Here is a 21143-nt window from a genome sequence, read left to right on the forward strand (position 1 = left end):
TTCCTTCCACAGAGTGAAAGACTTCCTCTAGATTGACCTTGCATGACCAAGGGTACTTCAAGGGTGGAAAAAATGAAGCACACCTAGGATCCTATTTCCATTAAGCGAAAAAAGGGGAGGCTGCACCTGTGTGTTTGCAAATGCCCAGGAAAAATGTCTGGAAGGACACCCTCAAACTCTTTACAGGATGCAAAGAGAAGAGCCATGGGGTCGGGGGAGTGGGGGAAATAAAGAACTTTTACACTAAAAAATAAATCTAAATTATGTCTGCATTGTTTAATTTTGACAAGATAATTTAATACTTTTGTGATTATAAAAGAAGGAGAGGGCTTCCCTGGTGGCGCAGTGGTTGAGAGTCCGCCTGCCGAAGCAGGGGACACAGGTTCATGCCCCGGTCTGGGAAGATCCCACATGCCGCGGAGCAGCTGGGCCTGTGAGCCATGGCCGCTGAACCTGCGCGTCCGGAGCCTGTGCTCTGCAATGGGAGAGGCCACAACAGTGAGAGGCCCGCATACCGCAAAAAAAAAAAAAAAAAAAAGGAGAAATAAAAACAGAAACCAAACCTGGACTCTTTAGAAGAGGGCAGCTCCCGTCAGCAAAGGGCTGACCCCTCCAACGGGGCAGTCCCTCCTTCAAGACTGCTGTCAGCATGTGCCCTGCTGAGCAAGGACTTGGGACCCACTTGGCCCCCTGAGAGACTTGGGGAGGAACCATGGGCAAGTTCACTCTGTTCTTGCTTTACCAGCCCCTTCAAGGCCACTTCCATGGCTTTCCCTGAACTTGGTCCTCTTCTCACCATCTCTGCCCAAAAGCAGTGGGCAGTATAGCATTAGAGGACACGATGCCGGGCATTTTCTTTACAAGTAATGATTTTTCAAAAAGTCAGGAACCCTGATCCGATTCCCTCTCCTTCACCCTTCCCCTCCCCCATCCTAACCCTAGATACCTGAGGACCTGTCCCCTGTTCCCTGCCCATAATCCCCAGACATCTAGCTACTTTCCTCGTCACCCCGCAAAAAGCACTGCTCCTGTCAGTTGAAGCCCTGAGCTCCCTTAGAGAGACTTTTTTTTTTTTTTTTGCAGTACGCAGGCCTCTCACTGTTGTGGCCTCTCCCGTTGCAGAGCACAGGCTCCAGACGCGCAGGCTCAGCGGCCATGGCTCACGGGCCCAGCCGCTCCGCGGCATGTGAGATCTTCCCGGACCAGGGCATGAACCCGTGTCCCCTGCATCGGCAGGCGGACTCTCAACCACTGTGCCACCAGGGAAGCCCAGAGACACATATTTAAGTGAGGCTTTCTGGAGACAATGCTCCCAGGCCCTGAGAGAGAATTTGCCATCAACTACACAGGTTTTGAAGTGGCCTCCTAACCCCATAAAGCAACATAAAGCTTTGAAGCTGTCTGCTTCCATCCTACACACTTGGAACCCCACCAAACCCTCATCCATCTCTCTCCACTCACGATCTGTGTATAGGTATGTCCCCCCAGACTTAGGCCTCTTAGGCGTAAGACTGAGTCTTATTTTTGTAAACCCGCAGTTTCCATCACATCAAGCACACAGTAGACATTTAGTACTTGTCTTCACCAAAAGCAGCAGCACTGCAATCGCCCAATAAACATGCAGTAGTGGTCAAGAGCATGGGTTTGGGGTTGAACACCCCCAGGGTTCGTATTGCCTCTGGTGATTACCAGTTATATGACCTTGAGCAAATGTTTTCATCCGTAAAAAAAAAAAAAAAGAGTAACTGCCGAACTCTAACTTGTTAGATAATTTAGGTAAACTTCTTTGCAAGGTGCCATCATATTAACAAATTGTGGTTGCACCAGGCTCTGTGCTAGGTGCTGGAAATCTATGCAGAAACTACTAAGACAGACAGGAAAAGGGCCTATTGATACCTGTCAAAAACAGGCACTCCAATGTATATGAAGCAACCAGTGCAGGGAAGCGTACATGTCTGCTACAGATACGGGAACTGTAGCAGGCCAGCCAGGGAGGCACAGCAGGACAGAAGTCAGACGTTTTCTCCCTGACAACTGACACCCAGCAAGGCTGACTTGACCCCTAGAGAGGAAACCCCATTTGCTTAGTGTGCCTGACCCCACCCCGGGGAAGTACGGGCAGGGTGCAGAGAAGCTTGACAAGCCGGCCACTCGGCCTTGTCACCCACCCACCCCAAGGCCCAACCCCGTCGGAGCAGAGCTGCTGCCCCTCCCTCCAACTCCACAGCTCCCCAGGACAAAGGAACACTTCTCAGCAACCGGTTCTAAAACCAGATCTTTATTCTCTAGTTTGAAAAGGAGGATAAGTGGTTGTGTTTAGTTCCAGAGAACAAGGCCCAACAGTAGAAATTACAGGGAAGCAGACTTCATTCATTATAAGGAAGAATTTCTAACAATCAGAATTATCCTACAATAGAACCAGGGCCTGGGGGGGTGGGGGAAAACTCCCTGTCACCTAAGTATTCAAGCAGAGGCTGGGCATCCAGACACTAGAAATGCTGAAGGGGAAACTCACCCCCATTTCCCATCAGCTTGCCCTCCGTTATCAACGGGGCAGTCCTCCCCACTACATGCTGAGTTCTGAAGGGAGTGAAGGCAGGCTGCGGTGTTCAGACAAAAGCCCTGACGCAGGGCGGCTGACAGCCAGGGGATGCCCTAAGCACTGGGAGGCTGGTGGGCAAAGCAAGTCAGACAGATGGGGAAATGCCCGGGGCGGGGGCTGGATCTTCTTGGGGGAAGGTGAGCCAATCACTAACAGTAGATGGGTCTCTCCAAATCTGGGTGCCTGTGCAAGGGGCAGGACGGAGGGGATGCGGTGAGGCAGGCTGGAGCAGCTCGGCTTCGCCTCCCAGCACTGGAAAAGGCCCAGGTGCCGCCCGAGGCCGGCAGCTTCTCCCAGGTATATCCATCCGGTCCACTTTTCCTCCCGGGCGCTCACTCACTAAGAATTGAACCACACCTACTTCCAAAAAAACGAGCTGAAGGAACTCATAACAAGAGACAGAGACATTAAGGCGTTAACACCAGAGAGAGGTCTTCCTGTCCACTGGTGGCCCCTCCGGCCGGAGGGCTCTAAGGGGTGGGTGGAGCTGCTATTGCTACTTTTCCAGGGTGCAGGGCAGTCAGGACTGAACCTTAGCAAACACCAGCTGGAGGCCGGGGTCCCTGCTCTGCAAGTGGACTCCCTGACTGCAGGGGCAGAGGACCCCCCTCTCTAACGGGGCAGGCTCACCCCTCGTCTCCCCTCCCTGCCTACAAGCAGTAGCACAGGGCACAGTATGAATGACGCCCCTGCCCCCCTCAGACATCATGCTTCTTCTGATGGGCCAGGAGCTTCTCCTCGTCGTCAAAGGTCTGGCCACAGATGGCGCAGCAGAAGGCGCCGTCCCGGATGTGGCTCTTGCGGTGGGTGATGAGGTTGGACTTCTGACTGAAGCTGCGGTCGCAGTCGGGGCAGGCGTAGGGGCGCTCGCCCGTGTGGATGCGCCGATGCGACACCAGGTTGGACTTCTGGCTGAAGGCTTTGCCGCAGTCGGGGCAGACGTAGGGCTTCTCGCCCGTGTGGATGCGCCGGTGGGCGGCCAGGTAGGGCTTGTGGCGGAAAGCCTTCCCGCAGTCCGGGCAGACGAAGGGCCGCTCCGGCGCGTGGTCGCGCCGGTGGGCGGCCAGGTGGCTCCCCTGGGAGAAGCGGCGCCCGCACTCCTCACAGGCAAAGGGCCGCTCGCCCGAGTGGACCCGGGAGTGGGCCACCAGGTGGGTCTTCTTGCCGAAGTTCTTCCCGCACTCGGCACAGGTGAAGGGCCGCTCGCCTGTGTGCTGCCGCTGATGGGCGCGCAGGAAGCGCTCCAGCCGGAAGCTCCGCCCACAGTCCTCGCAGCTGTAGAGAGAGGGCGGGGCCTCCGCCTGGTGGCCGGGAGGCTCCCCTGGGGCCTCCGCACGCTCTGGGGCCGGCTTCAGCGGGGGCTCCGGGGCGGGCTCTGACGAGGGCTCCGGGGGGCCGGCGGGAAGCTGGGGGCTCCCCGAGTGGGGGGCACCCTGGGCAGACCCTTCGGAGCGCTTGTGGATCTTGCTGTGCGACAGCAGGTTGGGTTTGTGGCGGAAGCGGCGGCCGCACTCGGTGCACGGGTAGGGCTTCTCGCCCGTGTGGATGCGCCGGTGCGAGGTCAGGTAGGGCTTATTGGTGAAGCGCTTCCCGCACTCGGGGCACTGGTGGGGCCTCTCGCCTGTGTGCACGCGGCGGTGGGCGATCAGGTTGGGCTTGTGGCGGAAGCGCTTCCCGCAGCAGGTACACTGGAAGGGGCGGTCGACGGCGTCTCCACCGGGCCGGGGCGCGGTCACCGCAGGACGGCCCCGAGGCCGAGGCCCGAGGGCCTTGGCCGCCGCTTCCTCCAGGGCTTCGGCCACGTGAACCCGCTTGTGAGTAACCAGCTGGTCCCACTGGGCGAAGCTGCGGCCACAGTTGCCGCATATGAAGGGCCGCGCCTCGGGCGCCGGGGGGTGGCAGCGCCGCAAATGGGCCCGCAGCTGCTTTCTCCGCCAGAAGCGTCTCTCGCAGTCGGGACAGGCGATGGGCCGCTTTGCCGCCGAGTGGGCCAGCAGGTGCAGAGCCAGGGCCACCCAGCCTCGGAAGCTCTGCCCGCAGAGGTGGCAGGCAAAGCCCAGGTCTGGGGTGGCGGCGGCATGGACCTGGCAGTGCAGTGCCAAGAAAGGGGCGTGGCGGAAGCGACGGCCACACTCGGGACAGGGCAGGGGCAGCCGAGCCTGGCAGCGCCGGGCATGAAGCCAGAGGGCCACCCAGCCCGGGAAGTGCCTTCGGCAGTGGGCACAACGATGGGCCTGGCTGCCTGACTGGGCCACGGCAGTGCCTTGTGACCTCAGCCCTTGGGGCTTCTTCTCCAGGGTCTGGGGCGACTCCTGGGAGGGCCCAGAAAGGAGTCGGGGCTGGGCAGGGCCCATAGCCACGGGGCCCCTGCAGCGACGTTCCAGCATTGGTTCTTCCTCTGCTGGGGGTGGAAAGGCACAGTCACTCTACAGAGCCACACAGCCTGCCCCCAGCTCCTCCCCTGCAGACCCCAGGCCCAAGAGGAGCTCGCCCCTCTCCACTCCTGGAGCCCTGGAATCTAGACTACTGGACTACTCTTCTGTTTCCTTGTATTATATGATTTAAATCTTGGGCTTCCAGATACCATTTCAAGTATATCTGTCGTTAATTAAGTCTTTACTGACCCTGGAAACTACCAGAAGGAAGAACCCTGACACTCCTTGGAATCCCCCTCAGCCCGTGTCTGGCAAGGAGTAGACACTCCAGTGCTGGCTGTATGAACATTTTTACCTTAGGACGGACCAGAAAACGCAGTCACCTCTCCCTACAGCGCTTTACGCTTTTCCAAGTATTTCCCTTCTGCCCTCTCCTGGATTCTATTTCCTGTTGCCGTATGGGAGCTTCACAGCAACTCAGTGAGGCTGGACCAGAGATATTAAGCTCCTTGTTTCATAGATGGAGCAATGGTGAGGCATAACAGGATGATGGGACTTGGCCAAGGGCACAGAGTAAACCAACAGCAGAAGCAAGACTAGGGGGCAAGTCTTCTAAACTCCCAGGCCAGTGTTCTTTCCTCTAAAATACCTGAGTTTCTAAATATCTCACAGAAAGAAATTCCTGTGGCCTCTTATTCCTATGATCCTCTCCTGGGCTCTAATCTAATCCAATCTTGGGGAAGGCACTTTGGCCTCCCTAACCTCGGGTCTCTAACCGGAGCAGCCTGGAGCGCCAGTGAAAACGGCCCTTCTCAGGACCGGGAGGGGAGCACCGGATGCTACTGCCGGCCCAGCATGATGCCCGGCCACTGCTTGCCCAGACTGTGCCCACATCCTCCCCGCCTGCCCTCCTCCACCCCACCCCCCCACACACACAATGAGGCCGTTGCAGGAAGGAGAGCGCTCTGCTCTTGAACGCCCGCAGCCTGCTGCCCTCGGGGGCGCTCCTGTCTCTGCCTCCCTCGGGTGATAGGGATTATTGGGGCAAGAAAAGGGGTGGAACGAAGAGACTGTAATCTCTGGCCCCTACCGGTCCTGCCCCTACCCCGCCAGGGGCTGCCCCACATTCAGCTCTTCTAGAGCCTGGGAGCGCAGATTCCTGCAGGGTGGAGTGACGGTTAGACTGCTGGGACCTCCACTGCCTGCTCACAAGTTCCACACACATCCTCCTCGTTTCCGCAGAGCCTGTACTCCTCTCCAGCAGCACAGACATGACTCATTCCCAGCGGTCAGAATGTGCCCAGGGAAGACTCCCAGGATGTGAGAACGTGACCCCTTCCCCGCAGGCGCCCTCCTTCCACCAGGATGGGAGGCCTGGGCACGGGGGCCATGGAATGGTTCGAGAACCCAACAAAGAAGGCCACACTCTACCCTGGAGGCTGTGGAGCTGGAGATGAGGCTTCTTCCAGCTCCTCCCGGGGATGTTCCTGCGGCTGGAGCGCCTGCTTCCGCCTACACTCTGGTAGTCCCCAGACATCAGAGAAAACTGCAGCAGTAAAGACACCCCTACCCCCATGGCAGAGCTCAGACCTCTGAGGGCAGAGAGGCCAGCCTTACCTGCGGGGAGGGGAGAGAAAACGTGCGTGAGGCTGTGAGCTCCCCGAGGGCGGTCATCTTTGTGTCCTCGCCAGCCACCCCTCCCCCACCTCTGCCCCACACCCCGCCTGGCAGAGTGACCTTAATGGATACTGGATTAATAAATGAACGTGCCCCCTTCACCAAGGAAGCACAGGGCCGCGTTTGGGGGTCACTTCCTCCACTGCTAAGGTCACAGCATGAATTGTCCAGGCCGATGGCGAAAAGGCCGGCCTATGGCAGGAACTCTGAAATCCCTGCTGGCTCCCCTCCCCCCACCCTCCTCCCAGCAGGAATTCCAGGTCTGTTTCCCAGGGGGCTGCGCAGGCGAGCTCGTGTGACCAGGACTCGGTCAGAATCCCCTGGCGCGTGCTGGGTGGCAAAGGGCCGTGGAGACCCCACACCCCCCTTCTGTATTCGCGCGTGTTCCCCCCGTCCACGTTCGCGGACACACGGCTCCGCGCTCCCCGAGGGGGCCCTTTCCGGTCCCCACGCAGAGCGCAGCTCGCGGAGCCTGTGCGCAGGTGCGCGGACTCGCCCCCCCATTCGGTCCAGCAGTGTGCCCCCCCCCAAACAGCGCGCACTCGGTCACGCGCCCGGCAGGTAGGGCCGCCCCGCCACGGGCCCGCGTGAAACCCCGCGTCTTGCCCGGGTCGAACCTCTCTGGCGGGGAGCGCGGAGGCGCGTCGCGCGTCCATGAGGCCGGAAAGCCGGCGCCGGCGGCCGCGCTCCCCACCCCGCCGCGGCGACAGCAGCAGGTTCGAGTTCACCACTGCCAGGCCCGTACCCAGCCCCCCCGCCGGTTCCCAGCGCCACGTGACTACAGGAGCTGCCGAGGGTCAGTCGCGGGCTCGGGCCGGCGGTCGCGGCCGGAGGGCGGGGCGGGCAGCGGGGCCGGCCGCGCGGGATCCCTCCCCCGCCCCCAGCGCCCCCTCGCGGCCCGGGCCGGGGCCGGGGGCGGCCGCCGCGGGCCCGACTCCGTTGCCGTGGCGACCACAGCCCGGATTTTCCGGGATGAGCCCGGCTCCAGTTTCCCGACCCTTTGTCCCAACGGAGGACGCACGTCCCTGGGCGACCGCGTGGTCAGCCTGCGGTCACTCGGCTAGACCCGGCTTCGCTGGCCTAAGCGCTCCTAGCTGGCCCGAGGCTTCGAGAGGGCGCCCCCCGCCCCCGGGCCGCCCCCTCCTCTTCTCCAGCCACCTCGACCTTTGGCTGCGCCGCGGAACCTGATACCGCAGGGGCTGAGCCTGGCGAGGGGCGCGGCTGACCCGAAAGTCTGCCTTCTGGGTTGTTCAGAGCTGGAGAAAGGAAAGGCCCGATCGGGTGAACTTTGAAACGGGAATGCTCTCGCTTCCAGAAATTAGCGGAGCGCAGGCGTCCCGGCTTCCGCGGCCGAGGGGCGCGGGGCCGGGGCCGGGGCGCAGGGCGGTCCTCGTCCCCGGGGCGTTTCGCTTGGAAACGCACCGCAGCCGGTTGGTGAGTGCGGAGTCTGGTGCGAGTCTTGAGTTCGTGACTCACCGGCTAGCAGGTGGCCTTGGCTTTCCGCACGAAACACTTCCTGGATTTTCCAGGCTTGTACAGTTTCACGTATTTTATGTTTTTCAACACAGGCAACTTTCTAATTATACAGTTATTTTTAAAACACAAAATCTGTTGCATTAATAGGAAATGAAATACAAAAATCTCTCATACTTTACCTCCTGGAGTCAATTACATTTAATATCTTAGTATGTATTATCGGGCTTTTTTTTAAATGCTTATCTATGCTTGTTTGACGTTATTGGGATAATGCCTTACAAAGATGTATTCTGCCTTTTTCACTGAACAATATTGTGAATTTTCTGCCGTTTTATTAGATATTCTTTTATAGCACGATTTTTTTTTCTTTTTTTTTTTTTTGCGGTACGCGAGTCTCTCACTGTTGTGGCCTCTCCCGTTGCGGAGCACAGGCTCCGGACGCGCAAGGCTCAGCGGCCACGGCTCACGGGCCCAGCCGCTCCGCGGCACGTGGGATCTTCCCGGACCGGGGCACGAACCCGCGTCCCCTGCATCGGCAGGCGGACTCTCAGTCACTGCACCACCAGGGAAGCCCTATAGCATGATTCTTAATCGCAGCATAAATGCACATAAATTTTCTACTTTTCTGTATCATTGTGGATTCATGATACAGGAGCGGCCGAGGGTCAGTCGGCATATGCTTTTATTGCACATAAAAGTATAGTTTTCAAATGTTTTCTAAACTATCTTCGAGGAGAATTTATTGGTTTTCTTTTGAGAAATGCCCCTTTTTCCATATTCTTGAAAACACAGGCTATTTTTTCTAATTTAATCTAAAGTTGTTATTTCTCATTGTTTTGCATGTTGTTTCTTTAATTACTAGTTAACCGGCTTGTTTTTTCACGTCGTTATTTATTAACTGTTTGTATTTTCTCTTTTGTGAATTTGCTTTTGTCCCTTGGCCCACTTTTCTATTTGTCCATTTTTATTTTTATTTATTTATTTATTTATTTATTTATTTATTTTTGCGGTACGCGGGCCTCTCACTGTCGCGGCCTCTCCCGTTGGGGAGCGCAGGCTCCAGCCGCGCAGGCTCAGCGGCCATGGCTCACGGGCCCAGCAGCTCCGCGGCACGTGGGATCTTCCCGGACCGGGGCACGAACCCGTGTCCCCTGCATCGGCAGGCGGACTCTCAACCACTGCGCCACCAGGGAAGCCCTATTTGTCCATTTTTAAAAGTTGGGAAGTTGACTCCTGCGTATATATCTGAAGAAAACGAAAACGTTAATTCAAACAGATACATGCACCCCAGTGTTCATAGCAGCGTTATTTACAATAGCCAAGATACGGAAGCATCCTAAGTGTCCATCAGCAGACAAATGGATAAAGAAGTTGTGGTGTACATCCACGGTGGAATACTAGGCAGCCATAAAAGAATGAAATGTTGCCCTTTGCAACACTGTGAATGGACCTGGAGGGTATTATGCTTAGTGAAATAAATCAAACAGAGAAAGACAAATACTGTATGTTATCACTTATATGTCAAATCTAAAAAAATAAAACAAACTAGTGAATATAACAAAAAAGAAACAGACTCACAGATATAGAAAACAAACTAGTGGTTACCAGCAGGGAGAGGGAAGGAGGGAGGGCAAGATAGGAGTAGGGGGTTAAGAGGTATAAACTACAAGAGGTATAAAATAGATTAGCTACAAGGATACATTGTACAGCACAGAGAATATAGCCAATATTTTATAATAACTATAAATGGAGTATAATCTATAAAAATTTTGAATCACTATGCTGTACACTTGAAACTAATATGATATTGTAAATCAACAATACCTCAAAAAGAGTCGGGAAATTGGTTTTACAATATTTCACATTGTTTGGGGGGCACTCCTTATACAGTAAAAAGCCTTTTATGGTTTTTGCCTTTGGTGTTATGTTTAGAGTGGCCACACCTTCCCTCCCCAAATTAAATTTTATGTTTGTATTTTTGTCACAGAAAGTAAGTTGTAATATCTAGTAGTGTAAGTACTCCCCCTATACACAGATGCGTCTTTTTCCCCACAACTTTCTTGGCTAAAATCACTCTTTTATTGCCTCTTGCCTTCTGATACGGCCCACACTCTGTCTGTGGGGTATGTTTCTCTCCAAATAAATCCACTTCTTACCTAAAAAATAAAAACTAAAATCACTCATTAATCTTCCAAATGAACTTTAGAATTTCTTGTCAATATTTTAAAATGTTTGTCATTATTTTAAATATCCACTTGAAGAGATTTAAGATTCATGTCCCTCCATTTGTTCGGGTCTTATTTTACCTCTCACAGTCAAGTTTTCCTATTTGTAGATTAAATAATCTAACTTTTGTACTTTTCCTATAATAAAATTTACAAATATGAAAAAATCTTTGTCAGAGTTTTAAGGTTCAGAAAATATGGTAGATTGTATATTGTAGCATGTAGGCCAAGTTTGGTGGTTACAGAAGAATGGATTTTTCTATGAATGCAATCAGAAGATATTCGAGTTTTTACCTAAATACTTAGTAATAATAGTTAATATTTAGGGAGTCCTTATTTTCTATCAGACATGGTGATAAACTTTTCACATATGTATCTCATTTAATCCACTTAACAACCCTAGAAACATACTCTTCTTCTAGTCCTCATTTTACAAATCGAACAACTGAGACTCAGAGATGTTAAGGAATTGGCCCAACGCCACACAGCTGGATCATGGCTGATAGGAACCTGGCCTCACTTTTCACCACGAAAGTTGCGTGTCTGGGAAAAGCACCAAGTGCTGAGGCCAGCACAGAGTAATTGTGAAATACCTCTTAGTTCATGGGTAAATGTGGCACATGAATGCTCCTGGGTATAATACATTCCGGCAAGAACGCTCCAGGGGAATTCCTGCACAGACTCACAAAGTGCCTTCATCTGTCTGTCCTCGAGCTCTCTGAGCAGAAAGGCTCTTCCCTTCAACAACGCGTTAACCGCTCCCCAGTCCCCAGCCCCCACTAGAAGTGTCTCATGTCCAGTTAGGAATTATCCACCAGCTGTACTTTGCTCTTTTGGCAAAGACAAAGGACGCTAAGTATAGAACGACGGGGCCTTCACTCAGCAGAGAGAAAATGCAAAGGAGGGGTGAGGGATTCTTGAGCGTTCATGCGAGTCAGAAATTCTAGGCCTGGGTATTCAGGACTTCACCCCTCAATGTGCCTTAGAGAGCGATGTGGCGGGGGATGGTGCCGTGACGGTCCAAACGGCCGAGCCCGATGGAGACTGCCTCAGCTTTGAGGCGCCTGCAAAAAAAAGACAGGGCTGTACGGGGTCAGGGGCCCGCTGGACAGAGAAACTTGAGAGGGGCCCTGGGAGGGTCCGTCTTCCCCTCCAGCAGTGCCTGACCACCACCCCCCCCCACTACTGGATTAGACGGCAAAGTAGGTGGGCTTGCCAGGGGATGAGGGGAACGATGTCTCCAGAAACCCTCTGTGAAGATGTTACGGAACCAGACTTGGGTCCACTCGCCTGCTCAAAAAACCCAAACTCCCCGATGGGGTTCAGCAAAGCTTTTTTTTTTTTTTTAAATTTTGGCCGCATCTCGGGGCATGTGGAACTTTCCTGACCGGGGGTCAAACCCGCGGCCCCTGCAGTGGAAGCACAGATTCTTAAGCACCGGACTGCCAGCGAAGCATTTTTAGAGGCCAGGTGAGGGAGCGGCCTCGCAGGATGTGTGATCAGCTGTGGACAAGTGTCTGGTTGACGGTGGATAACAGGACGGTGTCACAGGGGTTAACGTCATGCCCCGGTAGGTCTGGGGGCTACGTGCTCGTGGTCATCAAGCAGTCAAATGCTTGCATTTGGTGGGGATTTTAGCATCTATAAAGCAACTCAGGAAATGTGCATCAGATACTGTTATCTGGGTACTTCAGAGAGGAGCTACAGCACAGGATATGGGGGAGGGGTCTGTCCCGGGAAGGCCCCATAGGGTCCTGCTCGCTTCCCAAGCACCCAGGCATTGCTTAGCAGCGGCCCTGTATCTACAAGAGGGAAAGCTGCATCTGTCTCACGGATACCCTGTGCCTGTCCTCCCCGCAGGCCTCACTCATAACACCAACAAATAGTTAATCAGTGCCCACCCTCTGCTGCTGTGCCGGCTGCTGGCCTGACCGCGAGCCCGACAGAAATGCTGCTGCTGTTTCACCACAGTGTGGGAGGGGATTGCGAGGAGCTGGTTGAGCGATGGAGGTATCTCTTGGGTTAGTACTGCGTATGAAACAAAACCAAATGCTTGTTGCTAATTTCTGAATGGATGACTAGGGGGGTGAGAGGGAAGAGAGGCAATCGTCCCTCCAGTGGCATCCGCTGTATTACTCACTCCGGCTTCAGAGGGCATCCCCAAGGCGGGTTTGGAAACTCGCACAGAGTCATTCCCAGCGGTGGGGGACGGCGTGGGGAGGGGGCAGGAAGCACACGCACGCGACCTTGGCGGGGCCACGTCTGCAGGGAGCGCCTCGCGCGGGTGCTGTCACCCGTAGGTGCTCACGCAGCCTCGACCCCGGGAGCCCTCCCAGCTGCCCACCTGGAGAGAAAGCCCGACTGTCCAAGGCCGGCACCCTGGGTGAAAGGAGCCTTGCTGGGTCCTGTGGAAACTCTTCAGGAAGAGATCAAAGCGCTCCTCCTTCTGCAGTCCCCAAAATGTCCGAAGTGGTTAAGAACCCGCCTGCCGATGCAGGGGACACGGGTTCGAGCCCTGGTTGGGGAAGACACCACAGGCCGCGGAGCAACTAAGCCCGTGCGCCACAACTACCGAGCCTACGCTCCAGGGCCCAGGAGCCACAACTGCTGAGCCCACATGCCACAACTACTGAAGCCTGCACACCTAGAGCCCACGCTCCGCAACAAGAGAAGACACTGCAATGAGAAGCCCGTGCACCGCAGCAAAGAGTAGCCCATGCTCGCCGCAACTAGAGAAAAGCCCACGCGCAACAACGAAGACCCGACGCAGCCCCCCAAAAAATTAGGGTGAAATTTCTTTCTTTCTTTGCCGTTTCTTAGTTCATTGCCTGTGACGTGTATCTCTTTCTGGCACGATGCTTGTCCAATTATAAAACTGTTTTCTTTCTCTTCTACCTTTGTGCAGGGCTTTTCTGGGCAGGCAGGAGATTTTCTTTTCAATTTTATTTCCCCGACATAATCTCCTCATCTCAAAATAATTTTTTTTTTTTTTTTTTTGCGGTACACGGGCCTCTCACTGCTGTGGCCTCTCCCGTTGCGGAGCACAGGCTCCGGACGCGCAGGCTCAGCGGCCACGGCTCACGGGCCCAGCCGCTCTGCGGCACGTGGGATCCTCCCGGACCGGGGCACGAACCCGCGTCCCGTGCATCGGCAGGCGAATTCTCAACCACTGCGCCACCAGGGAAGCCCTCAAAATTCTTAGGTTAATCACATCTGCAGTCCTTTTTGCCATATAAGGGAACATTCACAGGTTCTAGGGATTAGGGCCCGAGCAGAGACTAAGGCCTGGACAGGGATTAGAGCCATTAGTCAGCCCACCACCCACTCCTACCCCATCACCTTCTAGCCCCCCTTCTCAACTTTATTGCTCTTCATAAGTCTTATCACCTACCTGAAATTATTTGGATATGTATTCAGTTAGATAGTTTTTGTCTAGTCACCCAGCACAATATGAGCCACATGAAGGCAGGGACTGAACTGTCTTTTTTTTTTTTTTTTGCGGTACGCGGGCCTCTCACCGTCGTGGCCTCTCCCGCTGCGGAGCACAGGCTCCGGACGTGCAGGCGCAGCGGCCACGGCTCACGGGCCCAGCCGCTCCGCGGCACGTGGGATCCTCCCGGACCGGGTCACGAACCCGCGTCCCCTGCATCGGCAGGCGGATTCTCAACCACCGCGCCACCAGGGAAGCCCTGAACTGTCTTTTTTAACCACCGCATAGCCAGCCCCTAGAAAGGTGCCAGCCCCTGGCAGGAACTCCATGAGTGTTTGTGGACCAAATGAAAGAGGAAATATGAGCTCTTCATCCCATGGTGAAGCGAGTTGGGTTAGACCACTTGGCGCAGCCAAAACAGCAGCCCCAGCCAATTACCAACCAGTGAACTTCAGACCTCCTCCCTTGGCTACTGCTCGTTAAGCAGGCGATGGAGTCGGACAGAACTTTTAGTGAGACAGAAAAAAACACTTTCTTACAGAAAATCCAATCAGTATGTGAGTGAGACAAGGAAGCTGGGAGAAAACTTCAGTCCGTAGCTCTCCCACTGGAAGGGCTCTGACTGGAGGCAGGAGGGCCTTGAACGTATTCCTTTATCTGGACCATTATTCCAGAATAACTGCAGGGCGGGAATCCTTAGGGAGCCTCTGGCTCTGAGCGGGGCTGACACGGCCAGTCACACGTTCAGCAGCGGGGAGTGTGCTCCGTGCTCTGGAGACCACCATTACCACCAGTTAGGGATTTGGTCTTAGGTGCACACATTGCCAGGAGAAGCTGCCACAAATCATCCTGGTGTCTCAGCCGAGAGAGAAAGTACTCGCTTTCCCCTAGAAATCAACATGTTCACCCTTTCAAGGTCAAGTCTCATCTATGTCTTTTGTACCCAGGCTGGCATCAGGCTGTCTCTTCTTCAACTAAATTCAAAAGATGGATTTAGAGGCCAGTGTGTATCCCGTTCTTGGTTTAAAATCTGCTAAAAGCCATGCTTGATTTGGAACACAGGACAATTCTAAACAGAATCTCGGCGAAGCCTGTGATTTAGCAGAAGCGGGTGTATTTTCAAGTGTGTTTTGTTTCCTGTGAGTACCACGGGCCGCTGTTTGTGAACTCCATCTGTACCTGTTTACCAAATAACAGAAATGCTGCCTCTAAGCGTAGCTCATTCCTACCCAGAAGCCTCTTGAAAGCAACCACTCGAGGTAGTTGGAGGAAGCAGAGTGTACACCTGGCTTCAACTCGATACCTTCTGATCGGCTCCAGGATCAAATCTGGGTCACAGTTATTAGATTTGGGGCCTCCGGAGCTGGTCGGTGAAGTCTCTGATGCTCTCAGAACTGGTTTGCCTTCGCTGTCTTAACACATGAGAAGAGAGTTTCCCCTTACCAGGATTTCAGGTTTATTTTGGGGGTGTTATTAGAAATTAAAGCAATATAGCATGTTTAACTCCTGCCCAGTAACATTCTATTAAATTACTACATCCAACAAATAATATACCAAGTCAAATTCATTTTAAAAAAGAACACCTGAAAAGTATTTAATTTCAGGGATTCCCTGGCGGTTCAGTGGTTAGGGCTCCGCGCTTCCACTGCCGGGGTCCCAGGTTCAACCCCTGGTGGGGGGGGGGTGGGCGGGATTAAGATCCCACAAGCCACGCGGCGCGGCCAAAAAACAAACAAACAAACAAAAAAACCTTTAATTCCGTAGTATCTAAACTACCCTACGTGCCTTCCACTGGCTGAGACGCCGCTTATTATCCCTGCTGTGTGCTGGTTTACGGTCATAACAAACATGCATATGATATATGAATACAAAACCACTGCAACAAATTGGCGTGATTTATGGGTCAGATGGAGTTAAGAGAAGTTCTTAGGGTTAAATCAGGGACCAAAAAGTGATGATAGGCTACCGCAAATATGTAAGAAAAATAGTTCCACAGCCTTGTTATTTTAAAAAATAGGGAATTGTTAAGGGCAAAGACCTAGCTTGTGCTTGCCATCGCCATCTAGTGGTAGATCATGGAGTGACGTCTAATGGGCTCCTTGGCATCTGTTGGACATTCAGCTTGATATTTGCCTTCTGACCACTTCGATTTAGGAAAATATTTTGCACTCATGAAGCGTCTTTTTAAATGTATTTGATAAAGGTGCAAGTTCCTTTTATTAGTTTGCTGAATTTCCTTTAAAGACTCATCATAATGGTATGTTACGTTAATGGTAAAATGCATCCACTGATTAAAATCCAAGTTTCATTTCCGGCCACGTTAAAACGTTAAAAACAGCATCCTGATTTCTTATCCTTTCCTCGGAGCTAGATAAGATTCATATGTTTATTCTCAAGAAGGCAATTTTTAGTTTTTCAGCTTAGCACTAGCCATCCTAGCTTTGTTCTTTTGATCACAAAGCACCCTATTATCGTGTCACAGACAAAAACTTGCCTCTCAAATAATCAGGTTGAGTACATAGCACCAAGTCTTAGGACTTGGACTCTGCTGGAGACCCGAGGCTTTGCTCTGTAAAAATGGAATCAGGTGAGGGCAACGGCCCAAATGAGTGCAGAAGGGCAAAGTCAAAGTCGCCACGCTAATGATGGCTTTCAGCCCCCTGACCCCACCTGGCACCCAGAACACAACCAGCCTAGCACTACTCACAAGCCAAAGCTCACAGGACTCTTGGGAAAATGGGACAGCTACAAAGAAAAGACCTGTGGGTAATAGCAACACTGGGAATCATTCAAACAATAACCAAAAATCAGGCTCACTACCTGATCACACGACAGTGCAGCCCACCAGGTGACGGGGCCCCAAGCTTCCCACAAAACTTTCAACTGGGCATTTGAGGAATGCTTCTGACATGAAGGACCAAAACCCTGAACTGAAATAAGGAGCAGATAGAACTTTTTAAAAGAAATCCCATCATTACAGCATGGTATTTTTAAATAGGAAAGAGCTTTTGACACTAAAAAACACAACTGAAATTTTAATTTAAAAGTTCAATAAAAGGTATGAAAGATAAGTTCAAGAATATCACATTACTAAAATCAGAAATGAAAGTGGAGACATTACTACTGATCCGACAGAAATAAAAAGTATTATGAGAGTACCACGAACAATTGTATGCCAACAAATTGGATAACAGATGAAATGGACAAATTTCTAGAAACATAAAACCTACCAAGAGTAAATCACAAAGAAATAGAAAATCTGAATAAACCTATAACTGGCAAGGAGATTGAGTCAGAAATCAAAAATATCCCAACGAAGAAAAACCCAGGACCAGATGGCTTCACTGGTGAATTTTATCAAACATTTTAAAGAAGTAATGTGAATTATTCTCAAACTTTTCCAAAATATTGAAGAGGAGGGAACACTTCCTAAATAACTCTATGAAGCCAGCATTGCCCTGATACCAAAGCCAAAAAAAAAAAAAAAAAAAACCTGCAAGAAAACTATAGACCAATATCTCTTATGAACATTGATGCAAAAGAAAAAACCTCAACAAAATATTAGCAAACAAAATTCAGCGGCTATTAAAAGGATTATAAACTATGACCAAGTGAGATTTATTCTTGGTATTTTCAAGGTATTTCAACATATAAAAACCCACCAATTTAATAAACCACAATAACAGAATGAAGAAAAACAATACATGGGGAATTCCCAGGCGGTCCAATGGTTAGGACTCTGTGCTTTCATTGTGGAGGGCTCGGGTTCAATCCCTGGTCAGGGAACTAAGATCCCACAAGCAGCGTGGCCAGAAAACAAACAAAACAAAACCACAACCACAGGATCATCTCAATTGAAGCAGAAAAAGCATTTGACAAAATTCAATACCCTTTCATGATAAAACCACTCAACAAACCAGTAATAGAGGGAAACGATCTCAACTTAATAAAAGCCATATATGAGAAACCCATGGCGAACATCATACTCAAATGGCAAAAAACTGAAAGCTCCTCCTCTAAGATCAGGAACTAGGCACGGCTGTCTGTTTTTACCATTTCTATTCAACAAAGTACTGGACGTTCTAGACAGAGCAACTGGACAACAGAAGCAATAAGCAGATAAGCTGAACTTCAAGAAAACCGAAAACTTTTGTGCATCAAAGTACACTATGAACAGAGTGAAAAAGCAACCCATAGAATGGGAGAGAGTATTTGCAAATCCTATATCTGATAGGAATTAACATCCAGAATATATAAAGAACTCCTACAACTCAACAACAAACAAACAAGTTAAAACATGGTCAAAGGAGTTTCATAGTCATTTCTCCAAAGAAGATATACCAAATGGCCAAAGAGCACAAAAGAGTATCCAAGAGGAACAGGAAGATTTGAAAAAGAAGCAAATAGAATGTCTAGAAAATTTTTAATGGAACCTAAAGTTTAATAGAATGATTAAAAGCAGATTACACATAACTGAAGCAGAAATTAGTACACCTGGTAAATAATGAATGAAGGATTTAACCAGAATGCAGCACGTAGAATAAAGAGATGAAAAATTAAAAAATACAAAAGGGATTAGGAGATAAGGAAGCTAGAGTGAGAGGGTCTAACACGCATCTGATCAAAATTTCAGAAGGAAATATTAGGGAGAATGTGGGAAAGGAACTATAAGGAATTATAAGGCATAATTCAGAGAGTTTCCCAGGTTTTAAAAACAAGAGTGTGTGGAACTTCCCTGTGGTCCAGTGGTCAAGACTTCGCCTTCCAATGCAGGGGGTGCCGGTTCGATCCTTGGTCGGGGAGCTAAGACCCTATATGCCCCGCGGCCGAAAAAACAGAAAACAGAAGCCATATTGTAACAAATTCAATAAAGACTTTTAAAAAATGGTCCACATCAAAAAATTAAAAAATAAATAAATAAAAAGAAGAGTGTGAACTCAGAATTCTTTAGAGTAATTCTTCAGGCGGAAACCTGGAATTCACTCCTGATACCCCTCTCCGTGGAGCCCACGTTTGGTTTATCATCAAACCCTTTTCCTTCCCAGGCGCTCCTCCTATCCGCCTGTTTTGCCCCCATTTCTGGCACGTTCATTGACAACTGCCTTTGTCTCCTACCGAGGGCGTCCTACACCTGGACGTGTCCCCTCTCATCCACTCTCTACACACTTGCCAGGGTGAGTTTTCAAAAATGCTGTTTGTTTTGTGATTTTTAAACTTCTAAAAACGAATTTTACACTTTAAGCAACAAATTACCCAGACGGTATGAAATTGTAAAAATACGAAGGGCCTGTAGTTTCCTCTCTCCCCTTCACCTCGGCCAGACAGTTCCTCTCCTCAGATGCAACCACTGCTACACGTTTTTTGGTTTTTCCTTCTAGAAATAGCCCATGCATTTATGAACATATATAGCCCCCACGGTTCATCATGAGCACTTGACATGTGGCCAGTGTGACTGAGGCGTTGGAATTTTCAAACAAGAGACCCATGTTTCCCACATGGCTTCATGCCTCTGAATATTGAAAATATTTGGGCTCACTTTTCTGAACGGACTCTGTGCAAGTGTCATGGACACAGTTGTTCAAATTGTTTGGTATTGGGCTTCCCCGGTGGCGCAGTGGTTGAGAGTCCGCCTGCCGATGCGGGGGACGCGGGTTCGTGCCCCGGTCCGGGAAGATCCCACGTGCCGCAGAGCTGCTGGGCCCGTGAGCCGTGGCCGCTGAGCCTGCGCGTCCGGAGCCTGTGCTCCGCAACCGGAGAGGCCACAACAGTGAGAGGCCCGCACAACGCAAAAAAAAAAAATTGTTCGGTATTTAAGTGCAAATACTATGAAACATCAGCAGTTTAGGGGACTATTGAAAGAAGTAGGAGACCATGAATTTAAGAAGCTTTTCGTTGCCAACACTCATTGGTTGAGTCATGGAAGGGTTGTACTAAGATTTACTGCACTGTTAACGCCAAGATTTTCTTTTTTTTTCTCTTTTTTTAACTCCAAGATTTTCTTGAAACAAAAATGAATGTTAACCAAATATTCAGCAATCAAAGATGTATGATCAAGGTACATCTGAAGCTCCAAAGAAAGGAAAAGTTCATTTGTGACCTGTCCAGATAAATAGAAGAATTTCAAATTAAATCTTTTACTACTAGAGATTAATAATTATGACTTTGCATACTTTTCTCACAGGAATCAATGTGTAAAGGATTTTAATTACAGGAGACAGCATGATGTAAAGTGGCTGCAAAATTTACAAGAAAAATTGGAAGAATAGTTTGTCGATTCGATACATGTATAGTTGCTTTTGAATTTATGCAATATTCTTTTGAATTTATGTCAATTATACTGAGTTGATACAAAAAGTAGTGAATGTACCTAACTCAGACAGGTGTAGTTTTGAAACTGATATGCTTTGGCTTCAAGGTCAAATTGATTCTCTGAAAAAACATATACTAGTTTGTCCCTGTGGTAGCAAATATTAAAGGAAAATGTTTTGGGTACTCAGTTCGGTTATAGGAAAACTTTGCCAGAACGACTCGGATATGTGAATCTCCACTTTCAACTGTGATGCCCGGGAAGATCATTAACCACTACTGAGTAGCTAAGTGCTGTCACCGCTCCCCTGGGTTGGGACGTGTCACCTGGTGCTGAGCTCGTGAACGTGGGCTAAGTAGCCCCTTCACATGTCCCCACCCGTGACTGCCCTGCAGTGAGGTCGCCCGCCCCGCACATTCCTTTCACCCAAAGGGAACTCTGTCTCGCTGCGTGACCCACACTGTATTTGCACCCAGCCCCCAGCCTCCTTCCTTGCCGGCTGCCACCCCCGCTGCACCAGCCTCCCTCGCCCCCTGCTCAGGCCTCATACGGCCCCTACCAGAGGCAGGAGGACTTCTGTCCCAGGTGGTCCTCAGCTCAAAGTTTTCTCTGGTCACCCACCCCCGGGACGTCCCCCAGCACGGGCCTGGGCTGGGAAATGTCTCCTGCATTGTCTATTGGCTCTCTAGCCCTCACCCCGGAAGCTCCTGGAGAACAAAGACCCCAGCTCTCATATCTGCTTCATGATTGTCGACAACTCACAGATGGGACCGAAATGTCGATGGGAGGATTTCAGCCACCAGAACTGGCTAACTGAAGCCAAGGATCTTTCTGGCGCCCCCAGAGCACATCGCAAAGGAAGCTTTCGGCTGCACGCGGAGAATCCTGGCAGGGGTACGTAGGGAAGGGAAGAAAAACTTATGTCAAACACTGGGTCATCTGTCACTTTCCACTTTCCACTTTGCTCGTTTAATCCTCAAAACGACCCCTAACGGTAGGGTCTCTGAGCCCCCCGACAGAGAAGGGCGCAGAAGCTCCAGGGATCTGGGCA

At 51.0% G+C, this 21143-nt stretch overlaps 1 protein-coding gene across 13 annotated transcripts; it reads right to left on the bottom strand.

The window, feature by feature from the left end:
• Positions 1–2258: 2258 nt before the first annotated feature.
• REPIN1 (replication initiator 1) lies at positions 2259–8069 on the bottom strand. 13 transcript variants are annotated; one of them, XM_067041897.1, is made up of 3 exons: positions 7881–8069; positions 6409–6594; positions 2259–5000 (listed from the first exon to the last, which is right to left on the bottom strand). In XM_067041897.1, exons 2-3 carry the CDS (start codon positions 6551–6553, stop codon positions 3301–3303), a joined length of 1845 nt encoding a protein of 614 aa, XP_066897998.1. In that variant the 5' UTR covers positions 6554–6594; positions 7881–8069; the 3' UTR covers positions 2259–3300. The 13 variants fall into 13 exon arrangements, with proteins under 13 accessions (XP_066897998.1, XP_066897997.1, XP_066897996.1 ...); XM_067041896.1 differs by having other exon boundaries at positions 7846–8068; XM_067041895.1 differs by having other exon boundaries at positions 7819–8068.
• Positions 8070–21143: the final 13074 nt, after the last annotated feature.

Source organism: Kogia breviceps, chromosome 9 (genome assembly GCF_026419965.1).
Source record: "Kogia breviceps isolate mKogBre1 chromosome 9, mKogBre1 haplotype 1, whole genome shotgun sequence".
Lineage (NCBI taxonomy): Eukaryota > Metazoa > Chordata > Mammalia > Artiodactyla > Physeteridae > Kogia > Kogia breviceps.

Bases quoted from the DNA above. Each gene is read 5' to 3' on its own strand.
- REPIN1 (XM_067041889.1), bottom strand. From the start codon at position 7,310: ATGGACGCGCGACGCGCCTCCGCGCTCCCCGCCAGAGAG. The intron at 6,524-7,271 runs GTTCGACCCGGG...TTACTGCTGCAG, and splicing joins CCGCGCTCCCCGCCAGAGAG to TTTTCTCTGATGTCTGGGGA. The intron at 5,004-6,408 runs GTAGAGTGTGGC...TTCCACCCCCAG, and splicing joins CCAGCTCCACAGCCTCCAGG to CAGAGGAAGAACCAATGCTG.